Consider the following 20014-nt stretch of genomic DNA (forward strand, 5'->3'; position numbering starts at 1 on the left):
CTTCTGTTTCACCTTCCATAAAAACTTGTTGCGGTTAAGGTAATATTAGGTGTAGGGAGCTGTTGGCTCGCGTGGCATGACCACCTTAATTAATTAATTAATTAATGACTTAGGACTAAGATGGTGCTTTGGGTATGATTAATCTGTCCAGCCCACAATTTGAACTTGCAAACCAAACCGAGAAGTAAATTATCATCCCCAGTAGTAGTTTAATTTAAATTGAGCGTATTTAGAGCTTAGAGGGTATGGAAATCAGTTAGGTAACAGATATTGCTAATTGTCATACTTATTGGTATAATGTAACTTATGATGACTTAGGCCTAAGGTGGTGCCTTGGGTATTAGCCTAGCCTAGCCGATTATTGATATAATTAATCTTATATCTTTTAAATATTCAACTTATTTCAATTGTATACAATATTGTTCCATTTCAGAATTAAACGTAGCTGGTTGTCTGAACATTCACTCTGAACAAGGGTTTGAACAAATTTCACTTCTACGAAAGCTGGAAATACTGTGTTTGAATAATACTCTAATAAGTGACAAACCATTCATTAAAATATTGAGGTACTGCATTTTTCAATAATTTGGGAAAATGATAATAGTATATTATCAGAAGTAAACAAACTGAAGTTATGAGACCGCGATATCTCTCAAACTCCCTTTAATTGACGTGTTCAAGTTTCATGGGTCCACTATCGCCATCTAGTGATGACGTGTATATCGAATTTGGATACCCACAATTCCCGCCCCCAGCGCTCGAGCGAAGTGAGTGCGCGGCGCCGTCAGTCGCAAAAAACTTAGAATACATTGCCCGTTCTATAAGTCAACCTAACACTAAAGACATAGAGAAGGACAGGCTATATTATAAGAGTCGGTGAAATGAGCAGTCGGTGAAATGAGCAGTCGTTCAAAAGAGCAGTCGTTCAAAAGAGCAGTCGTTCAAAAGAGCAGTCGTTCAAAAGAGCAGTCGTTCAAAAGAGCAGTCGGCCAAATGAGTAGTCGGCCAAATGAGTAGTCGGCCAAACGAGCAGTCGGCCAAACGAGCAGTCGGCCAAACGAGCAGTCGGCCAAACGAGCAGTCGGCCAAACGAGCAGTCGGCCAAACTAGCAGTCGGTAAAATGGGCTTCTCATTTGGCCGACCAGAATTTCGGTTAAAAGAGTAGTCGGCCAAATGAGTAGTCGCACTAGTCGGCCATATGGTCTGCTCATTTGGCCGACCGAAAAGTCGACCAAATGAGCTGTCGGCCAAATGGGCATTCGGACATATGAGCAGTCGGCCAAATGAGGAGTCGGCCAAATGCACCCCACCCTTTTGGTTCATTTACTTCTGGCACTCTCCAATAACTTTGGTAAATTTACTTCTGATATATTGTGAAGCCGACTTGTTCTTTTTTCAGGTCTTGTATATATCTAGAACATTTGTCAGTGGGAAGCTGCCAAAATATTTCTTCATTGGATGATTGTTTATTAAATTTACAACCATATAGGTAGTATTTTTTCCAACTTTTGAGACAGTATGAAATGTATTTTAATGGGACTTGGAATTAAAGTGTTTAACTAAATATCTTAGTAAACTCTCCACACTGGATCTTTGGCGTGGAACTAGTCTGGGGCAGCATGGACTGTGTCATTTGGCAAATGCATGTCCCCATTTAAGTGATCTAAATTTTGGATGGTGGTAAGCATTGTCTAAATAATACGATTAAATAGAATTAAATGTGTGAGAAAGTGCACGATTTTCTTTTCATTTTACGAATATTTTACCCGTTTTTCATAAATTACATCAACAAAACCTGTATTTAAAGTTTAGGGCTTGACTGCGGAACTGGATGTTTGCAAACTTTTATTGGATTGCGTGGACTAAGAATGCGAAGACTGACATTAACCTCTGTCAGGTAGACAATATTAAATCATTTTTTAAGCTAATAGTTTTAGTGGACGCAGTCAATCGCAAAAATCACTAGAAAAGGTTTCTTTGGATAATACTATGTATTGCAATATTCATAATTTTTCCTTGTAGGTCACTCCATGACAATGATTTGTGGCTTATATCAAAATTCTGCCCGTATTTGGAAGAATTGGATGTTTCTGGAACCCGAGAGATAACTCAGAGACCTGTAGAAGAGTAAGATTATTTTTTTTTAAAGTTGTTGTCGAATAGGCTGAGTAGTGAGTAATATCAAGAAAGTATTTATTTCTACTTAGGGATAATGGTGATTTTTAGCATTACTCCCACTCTCCTATATGCTACAAGAATAAGCTAATAACCCCAAATAAAACCAATCTCATTGGTTCCCTAAACCTTGTATCCTCGGACGTGATTGAAGCGGACGCTGGTAACTTTTTCCTCTCCCCTCATTCAGGCTGGGGAGGAAACTATCATGATTCCCGTGTATTGCCTCAATATAGTAATCGTTCTTTTTATAAATTCAGCTACGCTTGCTGAACTTGTTTTTATGATTGCGTGTATACAAGAATACAGGGTGTCTCAATTTGCTCGATCAGGCCAATTTTCTCAAAATGTATTTATGCTAGGGTTCTGATATTTTCAGGGTTTATTCGTTAATTTTGTCATCAGTTAATTTTGTCATCAGTTAATTATAAATATGACTGTAAATAAGTTTCAAGGTTTATTTAAAAGTTATTTTCATAACTCTTCATTCATTGGTTCGTTCACGATGTATCTTAAAAGTAGACGAACATTTTAAGGCGGTGAATCTTACCAGATCTTACACAGTCTTACGCCTTGGTTCCCAGTTAACAAAAATACGTTGAACTAACGTGTTTTCTAAAAGTGGATATAACGTCATACATTTTGGTTGTAGGGACGTCGAACATGTCACCCTGGGCAACGGTTATTAAAAACCACTAAACCTTAACATGTTTAAGCATTATTTTATCCTAAAAAGTAGTAAACCGTATGCAGAAAACGGTGTATACAGGGTGTCTCAATTTGCTCGATCAGGCAATTTTTCTCAAAATGTATTTATGCTAGGGTTCTGAAATTTTCAGGGTTTATTCGTTAGGTATGGAAGGCTTTGGTTACTAAATTTCAGAAAAATCGAACCATTTTGTGCCGTTTTGGAAAATTTATTTTTTCACCGGTATAGGTGTCACGCAAAATGTTTCAATAGAAAAGTTGTAGGGCATAGTCGAAAGTGTAAAAATAATTTTGGTTCGGTTGAAAAAGACCTATTTTTCACTGAGTTTGGAGATCGGGGGAAAAACAAGTTGTACTAGCAGGCAATAGCCTTTAACGTAAACAATCGTACTTAATCACAACACACATGTACATTTATTTTAGGGAACTTATGCTTTCAGCTATGTAGTTAATAATCAGATCTGCAAAAGTTATTGTTAAAGAAAATTATTACGTTCAACACCTAATTAGACAAAGTAGACAAAGACCGCGTCTTCCATTTCGACGTGGTTACGAGTAAGATCATCAAACAAAGATTTGTAGACCAAAAATTACGCTTATTTTTCTTTTGTTGATTTTTAACGTGAAATATCAATTGTCCGAGTAGTATTTAAAGCGTTTACATTTCAAAGTTAAAACATTATCTCAGCTTGGCCGATTGTTGTCCAGTATGCCTCTTTACACTCGAGATCAGCGCGCTCATATGCTAGAATTATTTTACGGAGAAGGTCGTCGTAATGCTACTCTAGTAAGTCAGTTATTTAGACGAAGATTTCCCAATTGCAGACCAAGTCATACGACGGTTCTTAGAGTGGTCCGCGACTTCGACAACTGGGGTAATATCAATCCGAGGTTTCGTGGTCGTGGTCTCCAGGACATCGACATGGAAAACACCATACTTGCCTACTTCGTCGCCTATCCTCGAGCGAGCGTCAGGACTGCCAGCTTTGACTTAGGGTTGGATCGAAACTACGTTTGGAGAACACTCAAAAGACACCATTTTCATCCTTATCGAGCGACACTTCACCAAGGACTGCATGACGGTGATAGACAGCGCCGACTCGACTTCTGCAATTGGTTTTGCCTCATGGCTGACGCACACCAGGATTTTCACGATCAACTACTGATTTCCGACGAATGTTCATTCGGAAGAGATGGGCCTTTCAACCGTCAAAACCAACATATGTGGGACTACGAGAATCCACACTGGGGATTTCCTCACCGCCACCAAGTGCAGTTTCGCTTAAATGTGTGGGCTGGTCTGTTAGGTGACAGAATTATTGGCCCGTTCTTCCTGCCAAATCGTCTGAACGGTCAAAACTACTTGGGAGTTCCTTCAAAATGAAATATCCAACGTGTTGGGCGACATTCCTCTGGCCGAGTACAGACGCATCTGGTTCCAGCAAGATGGGGCGCCACCTCACCAATATCGTGACGTGGTTGCATATCTAAACGACGAGTTTCCTGGAAGATGGATCGGAAGAACTGGTCCTGTTCGTTGGCCTGCAAGATCCCCTGATCTAATACCACTCGACATTTTTTCTTTGGGGATTCGTAAAGGACTACGTATACCAAACACCTGTGACGAGCGTTGAAGATTTACGACAAAGAATCATCGAAGCATGTCGCCGGGTGACTCCAGAAATGGTTCGGGGAGCATTTCGCATATTTGTGCATTGCATCAGAAGGTGAAAACATTTTGTAGAAGTCATTAAAAACATTTGTCACTTGGGCTAATTATTATTTGTTTATTTTTCGAAATCTTATAACTGAAATGCATGTTACCTACAATTCGTTAAATAACAATAACTTTTTGCAGATCTGATTAGTAACTACATAGCTGAAAGCATAAGTTCCCTAAAATAAATGTACATGTGTGTTGTGATTATGTACGATTGTTTACGTTAAAGGCTATTGCCTGCTAGTACAACTTGTTTTTCCCCCGACCACCAAACTCAGTGAAAAATAGGTCTTTTTCAACCGAACCAAAATTATTTTTACACTCTCGACTATGCCCTACAACTTTTCTATTGAAACATTTTGCGTGACACCTACCGGTGAAAAAATAAATTTTCCAAAACGGCACAAAATCGTTCGATTTTTCTGAAATTTAGTAACGAAAGCCTTCCATACCTAACAAATAAACCATGAAAATTTCAGAACCCTAGCATAAATACATTTTGAGAAAAATTGCCTGATCGAGCAAATTGAGACACCCTGTATATCTGACTTAGAATATGACCTGTTGAACCGCCCTGTTGGTGCTTCGTCCGCGAGGAATCCTGAGTCGAAAGAACCAAGGACTTAATCTTCTGAGCAAATTAACGATCCGTTTCACCAAAGGAGTTTGAAGATTCAGTTAAAAAGTTTCAACGTGGGAAAGCTACGGGTATACTACTGATGGAATCTATGCTGAAAGCATCTTGTCGCTAGCTTGGTCCTCTGGCGCTAAATTGTCTCTGCTATATTTATAATGACATTAAAGAGTTTGCTGACATCCCTGAAAATTGGAAGGTTTCCCGAGTTAGTCTTATCCGTAAGGTTAAAGCTAAACTGGACGACTAGTTGGAATCTTACAGGCCAATAGCAATGACGTCTATTATGTACAAAATTTACGCTATTCTATGGAAAGAACGAATCTCTACTTACCTAATGGCTTTTTAAATGAGTCGCATTATGGGTTTCGTCATGGTCGTAGGATAGCGCACAACTTCTTTGTGCTGAACCAACTTATTGAAGTGTATCGCTAGAGTAACAGACAACTATTTTGTAGATTCTTGGATTTAGAAAAGGCGTATGATAGCGTTCGGCTTCCTTAATTATGGCAACCATTGAGCGGTCTAGGCGTTGGAGATGAAAAGCTGAAGTAGAGGCGGATTAACCCTTTCGGAGCCCTAGGCATTGTCTAACGGATTGGTCAGCTAAGTACGGGCAAGCCAAGTACTTCAACCGTGGGACTTTATCAGAGTTTTGGGCGCCCCTAGGAAAATTCCGCCCTAGGCACGTGCCTACTCTGCTTAATGGTTAATACGCCCCTGAGTTGAAGCAACTGTACAATGGCACTATCAGCATATTTAGTGCACAGGGTGTCACCACTTCACCAATACTAAATTCCGTCGGGCTTCGACAAGGATGTCCTCTCTCCCCAGTTCTGTTCTCCATTAACATCAATGCATTAGCTGATCAGCTGGAAAGCTCAGGCTTCGGAGCCTTCGTAAATGGCGAAGATGGATTACGTGTTTTTGCCCAACTATTTGTTGATGATGTCCTTCTTTTGGCTACTATACCGTCAGATCTCCAGAATCTCCTCAACATTTCTTCTTTTGCGGATCGCCAGGGTTTGCGCTTTGGAAGTACAAAATCAAAAGTTTTGATTTTTGGAGAAGAAGCTACGAGTTATAAGTTCTTTCTATATAAGGTACCAATTGATGTTAACACGAAGTATACGTACCTTGGCGTTCTCTTCTCTACGGTAGGAGTCAACTATATTCATGAACACGAAAAGGAGTTGACCCTAAAGGCCACGCGGTTAAGATGGGCCGTGAAAATCTGGCGAGTAACTCTTACAATAAGTACTCCGTGGGCCGCACTTTATGGAAAACCGTTGCTTTCCCTGCGGTTACTTATGCCAATGAGGTTCTTGCTCTTTCGGATGCGACGCTAAAGGCCCAAAGAGAAGCGGCTCGTAGTGCGTTATCGGCGGGACCCTTTTCGGCTAATGCGGCTATTCAGAGAGAAATGGGTTGGAGCACAATGAAGGATCGTGAAGCGCTAAGCAAATTAAAGTATTTAGGACGCCTTCTACTGCTACCGGCCAACATGCTTCTTGGTATAGTGTTCAGAAGCCTCCAACAGGCTGGAATTAGAACGAAGTTCCTTAAGAGAGTATTTTACGGAAATAACCCAAATAAGTTGATTTGGGAGAGCTATATTTGTAGACTGAAATACAAATTACTTTTCTGTAACGACTTTTTAATAAAACTTTAACCCTAACGAAAATTTACAACTTTTTAAAACGATGTTTCTAACGTTACTGTCATCTCGAGAAATTTTAAATGTGAATATATTTTCACGTGCTTGCCCGCGATCAAATCTAAACTTTATACATTTATATTGTTATTTTTGTTTTAATTTTATATTATTATTATTCCGATAGTTTTAATATTTTACACTTTACCCCACCCTTGAATACAGTTCAAGCAAATTTAACATTCCAAAGAATATAAAAGTTGAATGGGTCTTATTTCCGCTCGGAAGACGTAGTATACATGATCGTATGATGTCGTCACGACCTTTAATAACCTCTTCCACTACGGCCATCTTTCACATCAAGCGGGGTAGCCTTTTCTCTTCAATTAGCACTACTTCTCCAACTTTCAGTGATTCTGTATTTCGAGTGTTTTTGCGGTGATGAATAGATCTCAGTTCCAATAGATAATTTGATCGCCAGCGCTTCCAAAAATTATCCAGTAAAGTTTGACGATACTTTACGCGATGAGTTAATTCTTCTTTTGTTGATTTTTGTGCGTTATTTCTCGAGTCCGATGGTAATACGGTCAATCGTTGACCAATCAAAAAATGTGCTTGTGTTAAAGGGTGCAGTTCCATAGCGTCTTCAGACAAATAGGTTAGCGGACGTGAATTTATTACAGCCTCGGCTTCCGTCAATACGGTTTCTAACTCTTCGTAGCTCAATTTCGAGAGACCCAAAACCTTCCTTAACGACACCTTAATGCTCTTTATCATTCTCTCGTAGAATCCACCCCACCATGGCGCTCTATCGGCTAATATTGCCATTTAATTCTGTGGGTGGCGAGGAAATTGACTACTTCATGATCTTTTACGTTATCCCAAAGTTTCTTTAAATCTTGTTCTGCTTTTTTGAATGTTCTAGCGTTGTCACTATAAATCTCCCGTGCTATACCACGTCTCGCTATGAATCTTCTAAACGCCATTAAGAACTTCTCTGTGGTTAAATCCGAGACTAATTCCAGGTGAACTGCACGAGTTACCGAACAAGTAAATAAGGTTATGTAACACTTGTTTCCATTTTTTACGAACAATGGTCCACAAAAGTCGATACCAGAAACTTCAAAAGGCGGTGACGGTTTCGTTTTGGCTTTCGGTAATGGCGCACTTATTACAGTTACTGGTTTTGCTTTAAATCTTTTACATTTTGCACATTTGTATATAGTTTACTTTACTAGTTGGCGTACTCTGGGTACCCAAAAATGTTCTCTTACATCTGTTATAACTTCGTTAACTCCGGCGTGCATTAGACGTTCGTGGTAGTTTTTAATTATTAATGTCGTCAAGTGATGTTCGGGATCTAGAATCCAAGGGTTTTTCTCACGTTCGGTAAAATGGGTTCCAAATAAACGACTTCCCACACAAATGAATCCATTGTCTAATACAGGGTGCAGCGTCAGTATTTTAGATTCTAAGTGACCGATTTCTTTCTTGAACGATTCCTTCTGAGCTCTTAATATACAATATAACTCGGCTTGAACGATTTCCTCGGTAGTTAACGGTCCCTTTATTATTAGTTTCGGGATGCTGCGGAAAGACTAGATAAATGAAGTTGCTGGAAAATGTAGCCTTTTGGTGTATAAAACGAAGATTAAACCTGCACCGGAACCGTTCTATGACGGTTCATGGTTTAGTGGCTTATTGTTTGGCGCACGTTCAGGTGCTCTTCTAACCAGCCTGCGCCAATCCGAACTCCTGAATAATATCTCACCTTCGTGCAAATTGTGCCAACATGATTTGGAGGATATCAGGCACATTCTAGATTGTCCGGCTTTAGATATAAAGGAATACATCGTTGAATGGTGGGCACTTAACTATACGAAATCTATTGAGCAATTGTTAAGCTTCACCACCGACGATGTCGATTTTAACCAAATTGAAACCATCCTTGGTCTATGGAAACGTGCTAAGTAACGTCGCGACCACTTGTAGCGCTTGTAAAGTATAAATATATTTTAATTCTTATATTTAATGTAATATGTATTGACTGAGCTTCCTTTATAAAAGGTGAGCCGCCCTGCTAAAAAGGGCGGTTTTGTACAAGTCTAAAAATAAATCTTTAATCTTCTTACGTCACGATGTCATAGGTTTATTAGAATAGTTTTAACACGCGCGTTTTGCACGCGCACGTAAAACCAAGTATCTGTAAAATTATATTCGTTGAGATCGTTGCTAACGGGACGTAGGATCTTGTTGAACGCTTTTTACGCTTGTTGTAATTTTTTTTTAATTGTCTGTTGCAGCGTCTGCAGCTAGCCTTACTTCGAGCTGTGAAGTCACGTGACCATTTAGCAACGGAAAAAGCTGCTCTTACCCGTTCAGTATATAACCGCTTACCGTTGAGCTCAGCGGTGAGCTTTTTTTAGAGTTACTGAACGCAGCCATTATCAAAGTTAAAGTTGTGACATACTAGCTACATTCAAACAAGAAGGTTACGTTAAATTAGAAAAAACACCTATTACCCCTAAGTATTAATAAATATGTTCTTAGAAATATCATTTAATGTGTTTTAAATATAGCAATTCCTAGTTATTCACATTTTGTTATTCAAAATTCAGTCATTGACATTGTGTTTACTATGAAACTAATAATTGTCAATTTATTTATTTTTCTCATTTATTAGAATTTTAAATAACTGCCGTGTTTTATCATTGCTGGACGTATCCTTTTCTCATCAAATTTCCATAAATAAAGTTAAAGAATGGAGGCATAACTTCCCGCAAGTACAAATTAAAAAAAGTAACAGTTCGGATGACGTTTTATTATTCAATTGAACGTTTTCATTTTGCATTTAAATAAATTATATTTGTGATGTTTTGTTTTCATCGATTCTGCATGAACGTGAAATTTAATATGAGAATTATATGAATTCTGATACAATATTTTAAAGGTGTAATTCAGGCATAACCAGGATCCATCACCTCACTTCGAAAAATAGTATTAGGAAAATCCAGGCCAAAAAAAGTAAAAACAAATATAGCCAAAAAGGTTCATATAAGCTACAGATACCCTGAATGTATATTAGATTTACTGATATTGGCTGATTTCCGAGAAAAGACAGAGTTCTTACACAGTACTGCGCGAAACTGGTCTACTGTTGGATTTTGATATAAGTTACAGATAGTTTAAACTTGGAGGGTAAAATATGAAAAACATAGCTCGGGACGTTTTTTTTTGGTCAGACTCTCATTAAATGCTGCCACCATTGAGGGGAATTCGGAACTATATTATTATTTTTTTCCTATTTGACCTTGACCCAAGGTTCATAAAGGGAACTCTAACCTTGACCTACAACACAGATCGCGACTAGCAAGCTTTTAGGATGTTGATCGGAATGTTTTATACAGTTTAACGTTTTGATAAGGTTATAAACTTAAAATGTTTTTTTTTTTAAAGTTGATGCAGTAATGGAGTTTCGGTTAATACTAGAAATCCATTTTCGGGTGAGCTCTAGCTTAGCATTTCTCTTTCCAGGTTTAGGTACTGGAGAAAAAGTTATATTCTTGTGAAATCTTGAATCACTTCTACAATCTATATAACAACAGTACTTTCCCATAATAATGAATTAATTGTAAAAGTTTTAATATTTAAACTAACGCATAAAAGACCGTTGGGCATTCCTAAGCCTTGTGTGATCTAAAAACGTCTTCCAAATGTGCAGACGACTAATTCTAATTTTTTAATAAATTTATCCACCGCTAGATCCTACTAACGTTCTAGGATTCGACCAAAAATTACCGCCCCCTGCCTTCCCCTGTCCCGCGCTCGGGTACCTATCGCCTATGCTCTTGGTATTATATTTTCCCCTCCAGGAACTCCTTCTCTCCTCCAAGGTTTAAAGCAAGTGTCGGCAACGCGTGAAGAAGCTCTTTTTTGCAACAGATGTCGCTAGCGTCGAAATCAAATCAAGATACTTAAGCTACATTTTGACTCTAAAGGCGGGAAATAAAAGTACACTTCGCGTTGATTGGCTAGTTTGTAAATTTCACAATAACTTAAATTTTAGTCTTTTTAAACGATATATTTTATATGGGATATATAATTTAGGTTAAAGTCCACTAAGTAGAGTATAAGTTGTCTAATTTCAATACTCTACAACGGTTATCTGACGACGTTATTGTTTCGCTATTTTAAATTTTAGCTTCGTTGGCCAATAATAGATGGCACCACGCTCTCCAATAAAGTCGTTTTTTCGACGAATCAGATAGATACATTGCCCTCTAATAACAAGGGCCTTATCATAATACAGGTGGCAATGATAGAGCCGACACTTGCTAGACAAGGAAAGGTACGCTGCCAAAAGGCTAGATCCTGATTTCTGGGAACGAGAAAATTTCAGGCGACGGATGTTGCAAAAAAAAACAACATTCCGAAGACTTTTCGTCAACATTATTTGCAGAGTCGTCAACTGGGGAGACATGTTCAGAATCGTAATTAACTCTAAACTCTTCAACAACAGTGCTGAAACGCCAAATAAAAGAAGTCGGTAAACGTGTTCACCGCACTTTTCTACTATAGTTGCTGCACCGCCACATTAAAAAGTCCCCTCGCAGAGGTAAAAAGTTCTTCAAGAAGACTTATTATGCCATGAGATTGTCGACAACCCATCTACATCTAAACAATTAAGTCTCATCGAAACATCCCCTATCGAAGCAAGGTCCATCTCAACAAGGCCCATCTAAACAAGTAGACGATGGGTGGAAAGATATAGTCGTCGAATTCTCCCGCCATAAAGATTTCTGGATAAAAATTGCAAGCTTTAATAATAACTTGTTTTTAGAAGTAAGGCATTACGTAAAAAATCCGCGTAATGATCAACCAACCGCGACGAAAGACAATGTGCGTGAAAATCGAATCGACGTGGGAGTTAAAAGAATATCTCGAACAAATAACTTATGAAGAGCGAGACTACTCATTAAAGGGCAACGCAAGCTCTGTGGCAAAAAAAAAAGAAAAAGCAACGTGCTTTTTAAACCCCTACACCCCCACTCGGTACTGGCGAAACCGTAAATTTCGCACTTTGCATAGATATTCACACAAATGCCAGCTCACTTACGTTGCCCTTTAAGAAATGAGAAGGTTGGGATCCTAGCGGGTGTACGAGGCGAAGCACTCGTCTACACAAATCGTGGGCGCTCCTACCAAAAACTCTTCACCCAAGGTTCATACAAACATGGAAATCAGTGAAAACCTGGAAATATCAGTGAAATTTATTTAAAGCAAAAAAGTCAGGGAAAATGAAAATTTTCCTGGGAAATCAGGGAAAATAATTATGAGAACTCCAAATTACGTGCAATTTGTTTTAGTATTTTTGAAATTATTACTTAGTATTGAATTCATACGTTCAATATCTTGACTATATTCAACGGGGGCGCATCTCTGATTGAGGGTTTTGGAGGGAAAGTCGAAACGGAGAGAGAAAAATCGGCTATCTCGCCAGTGACGTCATTGGCGAGATTTTCTCAACGGAGTGACATTATGGGTAGCTTTTTTATCAATATCTAAGTCTGTCTTTTTTATCAGCTGGTAGCTTCGAAGCACGTGTGATAAGTTATTATTATAACTTTTTTTGCATATTCCAATAAAAATTAACTTGATGAAAAACTTTCTGAGTGCTATATTTATAATCTAAATAAAATAATTATTAAATGTATCAACGCTATGTCTATGTAATATGTAGTATAAATTTAGTATGACCTTGAATACATGGTTCAAGGTCATTCAGTTTTCCGAATATTAAAATCTCCCACCATGATGATATTAACTAGAAATTTTCGATAATGTAGCACGACTTGTTTTGGAGTTATTAGCGTTTTCTTGCAATTTTCCCAATTACAACCTTTGTAATTTGGTATATTTTTCTCGACTTCCTATTGGTCTAATCCGCTTGGGTCTACGCTATTTAGACCTAAAACGTGACGGGGAACACTTTTTTAATTGGAACCAACTTTCTGACGTTTACGGTTCTCGAGATAGTTTCTGAATGACCTTGAATAAATAGTTCAAGGTCATCGAAATTTCCAAAGAAGGTTTCCCCCTCCACACTCTATGCGACCTAAAAATTTCAAATTCGTACCTAAAACTGTATTTTAGATATTCGCACTGGTCCATATTTTAGTGGACGCCCTGTATAAGAATACATATGCCCGAATCCCACTCTTGGAATAAATTGCCACTCTATGTAGACTTTAAAACTTATTATAATAGACGATAGCGAAAAATAAGGGTAAAAAATTTCCATTGAACCGTATAGGAGTGAACTGACCATAAAAATAAAACAACACCTATAGGCTTTTTAAAAATGATTAACAAAGTAATTAAATCTTATACACCCTCTAAACAGGTGAAAATAGCTATACGAAAATTAGAATTAGTGTCATACTTATATAACTTATCGCTGAAACAGCTTTCCGCAACTGCATGTTTTAAATATTTCACGTTCTGTCAACATAGGCTCCATTAAATCTCGGGTAAAAACGACGCTTTGTAAAAATTATCCCAAAAAACACCTGTCAGTAATATTTATTATTCCATGAAGCCTGACGCTATTAAATACCAGTGATTTTATAATAGTCGACTTTATCAAAAATGATATGTTATATACATTGAAAAACATAATTTAACCATTCCGTAACTAATCTTATTTGATTTCCTTAGACTTAAATATTTTTACTGATATATATAATAACTAAGTCTTTTTTATATAAATGAAACAATATTTTGTTATGTCGTATACGATAAAATGTAAAATAATATTAATCATAGTGTTTTATTATAGTAATAATAATAGACGGATGAATTTAATACATTAAAAAGATAATGACTTACAGGTTGTGAACTAAATATTATACTATAATATGTTGTGGCTCAAAGATCTTTACTCAACCCTCTTCCAAATCTTCTTAGGGAGCGCTACTGAATATACAAATTTTATTTTCAGCAATTTGACGGTTGTTAAGCTTAAACGTTTATTTATAATTTATTTAAGTGGTGGTTTTTACTCTGTAAAAAACTAGTTACACAGGTACTTCATACAAAATATATCCTATGAAAAGTTTCTATAAGCTGTATGTAAAAGAAACTACAATGTAAATCGGTTAAATGTGTAATACATAACACTTAAAAAATCTTAATACAAAACATTAAAAACGAAAATAAAAGTTACAGTAGGAAAACAATAATAATAAGTACGATATAAAATTAATGATACTTTATTAATGTACTGCTTCAATTCACAAATTTACGTTTATATAGATTTTATTGGCTTTATGCCATTAAAAATAGCCAGCATTTTGTAACGAAATTTTCCTTTATTTACTGTTTGTAGAATATGTAGAATGTACCCAAATAAAACTTGCTATAATAATCATATAACGTAATAATTATAATACACAATAGCCGTCAATAAGGACCAATAAAACAAATTGAATCGTATAGGGGGAAAATGTACGCTTAATGACGAACCATTCAATTTACAGTTAATCACACGTAAAAATATAATCATTGTGGTATATAAAAAATTATAATTTAAAATATTGTGGCACGATATAAGGAAAATATTTAAGACTAATTAGAAATAACATCTTATTTAGTATTTATTTATTATTTCACCCATATTAATATCCCCATACACGATTGTCTACCACACCGAATACTAGCCTTCCGAATTATCCAAGACAGGACTTTTTCGAGCCCTTGATTTAAAGGGAATATAACCTCTGGTATTTCTGTCACCCTCCGAGGGTTCGAATATTGTCCGCTGCATGCCATGGCTTTTCACACCTGCGGCGCTGATAATCGCTGATTGTGAAGGGAATAAAGGAAATTGATGGGGTCTTCCATAAAGAACGCGTTGGAGGTTCTATTCCCTTTAAGATCAAAAATATAATATTTATATAGGATGTATACATTCTAATCATGTACTATGTTATATTTGTAAAAAGTTATTTGTTCCCAATTAACAAAATAACTGGCGTAACTAAAACAGAAAGTGTAACTGTTAATTGCAAATGTTTCACAATTATTTACAAGGACAAAAATATTAAATCCAACAAGTTACCAAAATATCAATTTGTTTTTGACTCTAAGATTTATTTGGTCCGAGTTTCGCGTTTTAATTTTATTTTTGAAGACCTATTGGTCCAAGTATTTCGTAGGTTTTATCATTACTTTAAATTTGTTAAGGATAGCTTTTTGCCCCCTTTTATTATGAACGTTTCTACCTTTTTGGTCATTTTACTGCATTATAGTCCATAGGTGGTTTTTATTAACTTTAACCGAAATATTAACATTCGTTATACGAACAGCTAGTTATATAGGGACATTTAAAAATATCCGTTCGGGGAAACAATATAACTGAAATGTTTTATAATGTCAAGTATTTAAAAATATGGCTTATTAATTATGTTAATGTTATTCTGATTAATGCAATAAAAAATAGTCGTTACAGTCAGGTTCGTGTGTAAAAAAAGATGGCGGCCGCTAAGTCCTTAATTAAACGCGAAAAACTCCTAGTGGTGAGATATGGCAATCAAACCCTGAATACAATAAGGTTCCAAATATGGCTGCCACTGAAAGCATTACGCCTCTTATACCACATTTACGAAATTTTCCATTATTTGCGGACCATTTTATAACATGTAGTCCTTACAACTTGTTTTAATAATTATATAATAGCCTATTGACAACGATTGAACCGGAAAAATGTACGGAAACATTAGAATTTATTTGAAACAGCCTTTACCCGCGCCGCTTTGTCAACGCGCTCGCAGGGAATAATATTTTTGACATGTAGTTTACGATAGATTTATACATAAGAGTAGAAAGTTTTATTAGAAATAATACTGTACGTTTATTCTATACACGGAATTTCATATATTGTGAGTGCGAACCGGCCTTGTTTAAAAATTAAGGTTTTCTATGTAATTTATAACGGCTTTATACAAATATTTCTGACAGGTAAGACAGTATAGTTCGATACACGTATGTAAATTCAATATACATAAGATTGGAAAGTTCTTATTCTTAATACTGTATAAAATTTGTTACGTTTATTCAATACACGAAGAGTAAGGGTTCACGAATTTATTAACGCCATTTATTTACGCAGATTTATAAAGAATCGTTGAAAATTAATGTTTCAATAAATTTGTAGCAACATTTCCAGACTGATCGGTAAATATGTACGCTCAATAAAAAGTCTGGTACCATATACTTTACCCCGCGCCCTTAAAGTATTGAACGGGAAAAAGTATTGGATCTGGAATAAATAATAATCCTAAGAGTAAATAATAATAATCAGATAGGCTAATACCCAAGGCACCACCTTAGTTCATTATAGAAGTGGAAATATTATAGCGTATTAAAGTCGATAGTTTTGTATATAAATTTTTAATTTCCTATCATTCTCCCTAGACAGATTATCTTTCGTGACCAAATATTTGAAACATGTTCGACCAGACCAAAGGTTATATGTTCGATGTTAAGTAACGGTAAGGTAATATCAAATGTTAAATATACACTTTAAAGACAATGTATACGTAAACTGATGGTTTTTGATGCATTGACGATGTTAACGTTTTATGTACATGAAAACTGTTTGTTAGAATATATAAAATTAATAATCATTAACTAAAAAACCGTTAAATATAGGAACAGCTTATTTAAAAGTGTCCCCTCAAAAACAACCTTGAACGTAAAAAATATGTCATTGATCTATTAACCTAACATTAAAGTAAATATGGCGCTTCCGAAACGAACAAATTTCCCTAAAATAATCGTTACAAAGATGGCCACGCTTGACAAGTAACTAAAATGCACATGAAAATTCTAAGCACGTACTCCGTAGTTAAAAAAAAAAATAGTCACCTACAAACTTTACTCTCACCCAAAAATTTTATAAAAAAATATCCATTCCAAAGATGGCCACTGAAATGTCAATTAAAAATTCACAAACCATATAATTTTTTTAGCACGTACACGCATTGCTAGTAACATCACCCTGGGGAAAGTTCATCAACAAACTGTACACCTATGTAAAACAACCTTGAATGTAATAAGGCGGTGGAAGAAACAGGTTAAACCCGTTAAGCAATAAACACATGCTAAAGAAATTTCCCGCCAAACGATGGCGGTCACTAGTGTGGAATTTAGCACATGTTTACGTAAACACGTACCCTAATTTAAACTCATTAAAATTCAACACTTGATTGACATGTCATTAATCACTAAACACTTGTTGATATATTTAATTATTCAAAACACGTGCGTGTGGGGGGAGGAAACGCGATTCCCCACTTCATTCCCCCTCCCGACACTCACCTGTGCGTGTGGGGGGAGGAAACGAGATTCCCCACTTCATTCCCCCTCCCGACACTCACCTGTGCGCGCGGGGCAACGCTGCGCCCCCCGCGTGTGTGTAGAAAGAGGGTGGTTAACTACTGACTCCTATATACATGTTAATAGTTTATAGAGCGCGGTTGTAATTACTAAATAGAGTAATTTAAATGGTAGTAGATAGCAAAATAGAATTATTTTAAGAAATTTATGTATATCTAAGAATGAAAGTTGAAACTGACAAATGTTTTTCTTCGCATTTCCTCTTTTTCTTTGGGGAGTTCTGTAATTTTGGGAAAGACACAAATATGATCTCGTTTCAACAATACATTATATTTTACAGTTGTTTGTACTAGTTTTGATTGAAATTCTGGGCCAACTGGGAAGAAAAAGTCGCTTTCGTTCGTACCTCCATTTTTTCAAACCCCGGCTGAAGGTCCGCCGCCACTACTTTCGCTGTAGACGTCACTAGCCGCTGCTAGTCCATCACCATAGAGGAACTATCCCCAGGAGATATAATGTTATTGTAAAATAATTGATCTGGTGCGGTTATAAATAAGTTTAAACCGTTTCTTTTTTCCAAAACGTTTAATCCAAATTGCTAAACATTCCAACAATCTTATCCCTTTTAAATTCAAATTTCAACTGCCGGACTTTTTTAATAAAACCACGTTTTTTAAAAATATGCACGCGCCGATGTCTCTATAGCAACAAACTTCTCGTAAATACAATTTTGACAACAAGGCAATACATCAATAACAACAATATTTTACACATCTCCCCCCTAACGACAAAACACGTCCTCGTGTTTAAAAAAAACTAATATAATGCATAATCATTAAGCGATATGCTAGGTCTACGTGCTCTTTGTGGTCGATGAGATAAAGCATCTTTGGCATTCTCTTTCACAGGTATTTCGATGGTGGAATGGGTGATTTTGGGGTGTCTAACTTCTATTTTCGTTTCCGGGGTATCTTTCACCGCTTTCTCTTCCTTGAACTCATTTCGCCTTTTGTTGGGCCATGATGAGGGCGTTTGTTTGCTATATGTGAGGCAGTCTAGATGGCTGTCTCACTGGCCGAACGTTGTTTCGCAAAGCGCACTTTTGTCCGGGGCTGGTTGTTTTAGGTGGCCGCTGTAGTGCTTAAGGCGGAGCAGCGGGGTACAAATACATATACTTATGTCATAAGATATGACTGTTTCATTCCCATTTTGAATTTGCGACAAAATAAATCCAATGCCTGAACCGGAAGCATCCGTTTCAACTCTGAATTGCTCTTTAAAATTAGGGTATCCCAAAATAGGTGGCGATGTTAAACGAGTCTTCAAAGTTTTAAACGCTTCGTCACAGGAGTCTGTCCATTGGAACTGAGTTTTGGGTTTCAATAGCGCGTAAAGTGGTGAGGCGACACTAGCAAAGTTCTTAACAAATCTTCTATAGTATGACGCTAGCCCTAAAAACGACTGCACTTCACTAGTTGAACGCGGTACCGAGCAGTCCAAAACTTTCTGTATGTTCTTCTTGTTCGGTTTTATTCCTTCACCAGACACTACGTGACCGAGATATTCCAGTTCTTCTTGGCAGAAGTTACATTTTTGGGGATTCATTTTAATTTCAGCGTCCCGAAGACGAAAGAAAACCTTTTCGAGTCTCTCCAAATGCTCCGAAAAGTCGAAGAAAACACAATAATGTCGTCCAAATAAATAAGACAAACTTCCCACTGAAGTCCTCGCAACACACAGTCCATGAGTCTTTGAAAAGTACTCGGGGCGTTGGTCAATCCAAAAGCCATTTTGTTGAACTCAAATAGCCCTTGTTGCGTAATAAATCCGGTTTTCTCCCTATCTTCGGGATGAACTTCAATTTGCCAGTAACCAGAGGCCAGATCTAAAGTAGTGAATAATTTAGCTCCAGACAAATAATGCAATGGATCGTTTATTCGCAGAAGAGGATACGCGTCCTTTTTCGTTACGTCATTCAATGATCGATAATCGACGCAAAATCTCCAGGTGTTATCCTTTTTCTTGACTAATACAATCGGTGCAGCCCAGGGGCTAGAACTAGGAGAAATGACTTTATGTTCTAACATTTGTTTTAGCTGGATATCCACTATTTCCTTTTGCGCGTTTGGAATACGGTACGGTCGCTTTTTAATTGGGGGTGCATCACCGGTATTTATACGATGTTGTACGCCTTTAGCTAATCCCAAATCAAATTGATCTTTCGCGAATAAATCTTCATTTTCCGAAAGAAAGTTTTGTAAAAGTTTCTTTTCAGTTGTTGATATTGGTCATTTGTGAAGGTTAAATTTATCTAGTAATAACGATAATTTCGATTTTCCGACCGAATCATTTACTCGTTCTTCCTCAACATCTTTTACTTCATGTAGAGTACCAAGTACGCAATCGCGGAAGAGAGTCGTTGGTGAATTTCCAGTGTTAAGCAATCTGACGTACAGAGCGCCTCCTTTAGTGTTGACTAGTGATCTTCCCAATGCTAGAGTATTTGATTGACGAAATCCTTCTACTGGTTCGATAAGGTCGATTGAAGTTTTTGGAATTATTTCACCCTGGAGTTTTCCACGAACGACCAGTTCGTGCTGAGCGGGTATTTCAACATTTTCGTCCAGCGTAACGCGACACACAACTGGATCACACGAGTGTTGCGATCGAATCAAAGGCAATGTAGTGTCACCAATTTTTAGAACTTTCTTATTGAACTTGAGA

At 37.0% G+C, this 20014-nt stretch overlaps 1 protein-coding gene across 2 annotated transcripts in view; it reads left to right on the forward strand.

Moving 5' to 3' along the window:
• Positions 1 to 9756, forward strand: part of Fbxl4 (F box and leucine-rich-repeat gene 4) — a 44857-nt gene extending 35101 nt beyond the window's left edge. The window contains exons 10-15 of one of the 2 annotated variants that reach the window (XM_090159902.1): positions 434 to 566; positions 1401 to 1490; positions 1574 to 1681; positions 1809 to 1898; positions 2024 to 2128; positions 9576 to 9756. In XM_090159902.1, the coding sequence (XP_090016028.1) occupies positions 434 to 566; positions 1401 to 1490; positions 1574 to 1681; positions 1809 to 1898; positions 2024 to 2128; positions 9576 to 9726 (677 nt within the window). In that variant the 3' untranslated portion in view covers positions 9727 to 9756. Of the gene's footprint in view, positions 1 to 433; positions 567 to 1400; positions 1491 to 1573; positions 1682 to 1808; positions 1899 to 2023; positions 2129 to 9575 lie in introns of those variants that run through there. The other variant, XR_016476851.1, reaches the window with a different exon arrangement.
• The last annotated feature ends 10258 nt before the right edge of the window (positions 9757 to 20014 follow it).

Source organism: Leiobunum rupestre, chromosome 10, assembly GCF_980474605.1.
Source record: "Leiobunum rupestre chromosome 10, qqLeiRupe1.1.hap1, whole genome shotgun sequence".
Taxonomy (NCBI): Eukaryota; Metazoa; Arthropoda; class Arachnida; order Opiliones; family Sclerosomatidae; genus Leiobunum; species Leiobunum rupestre.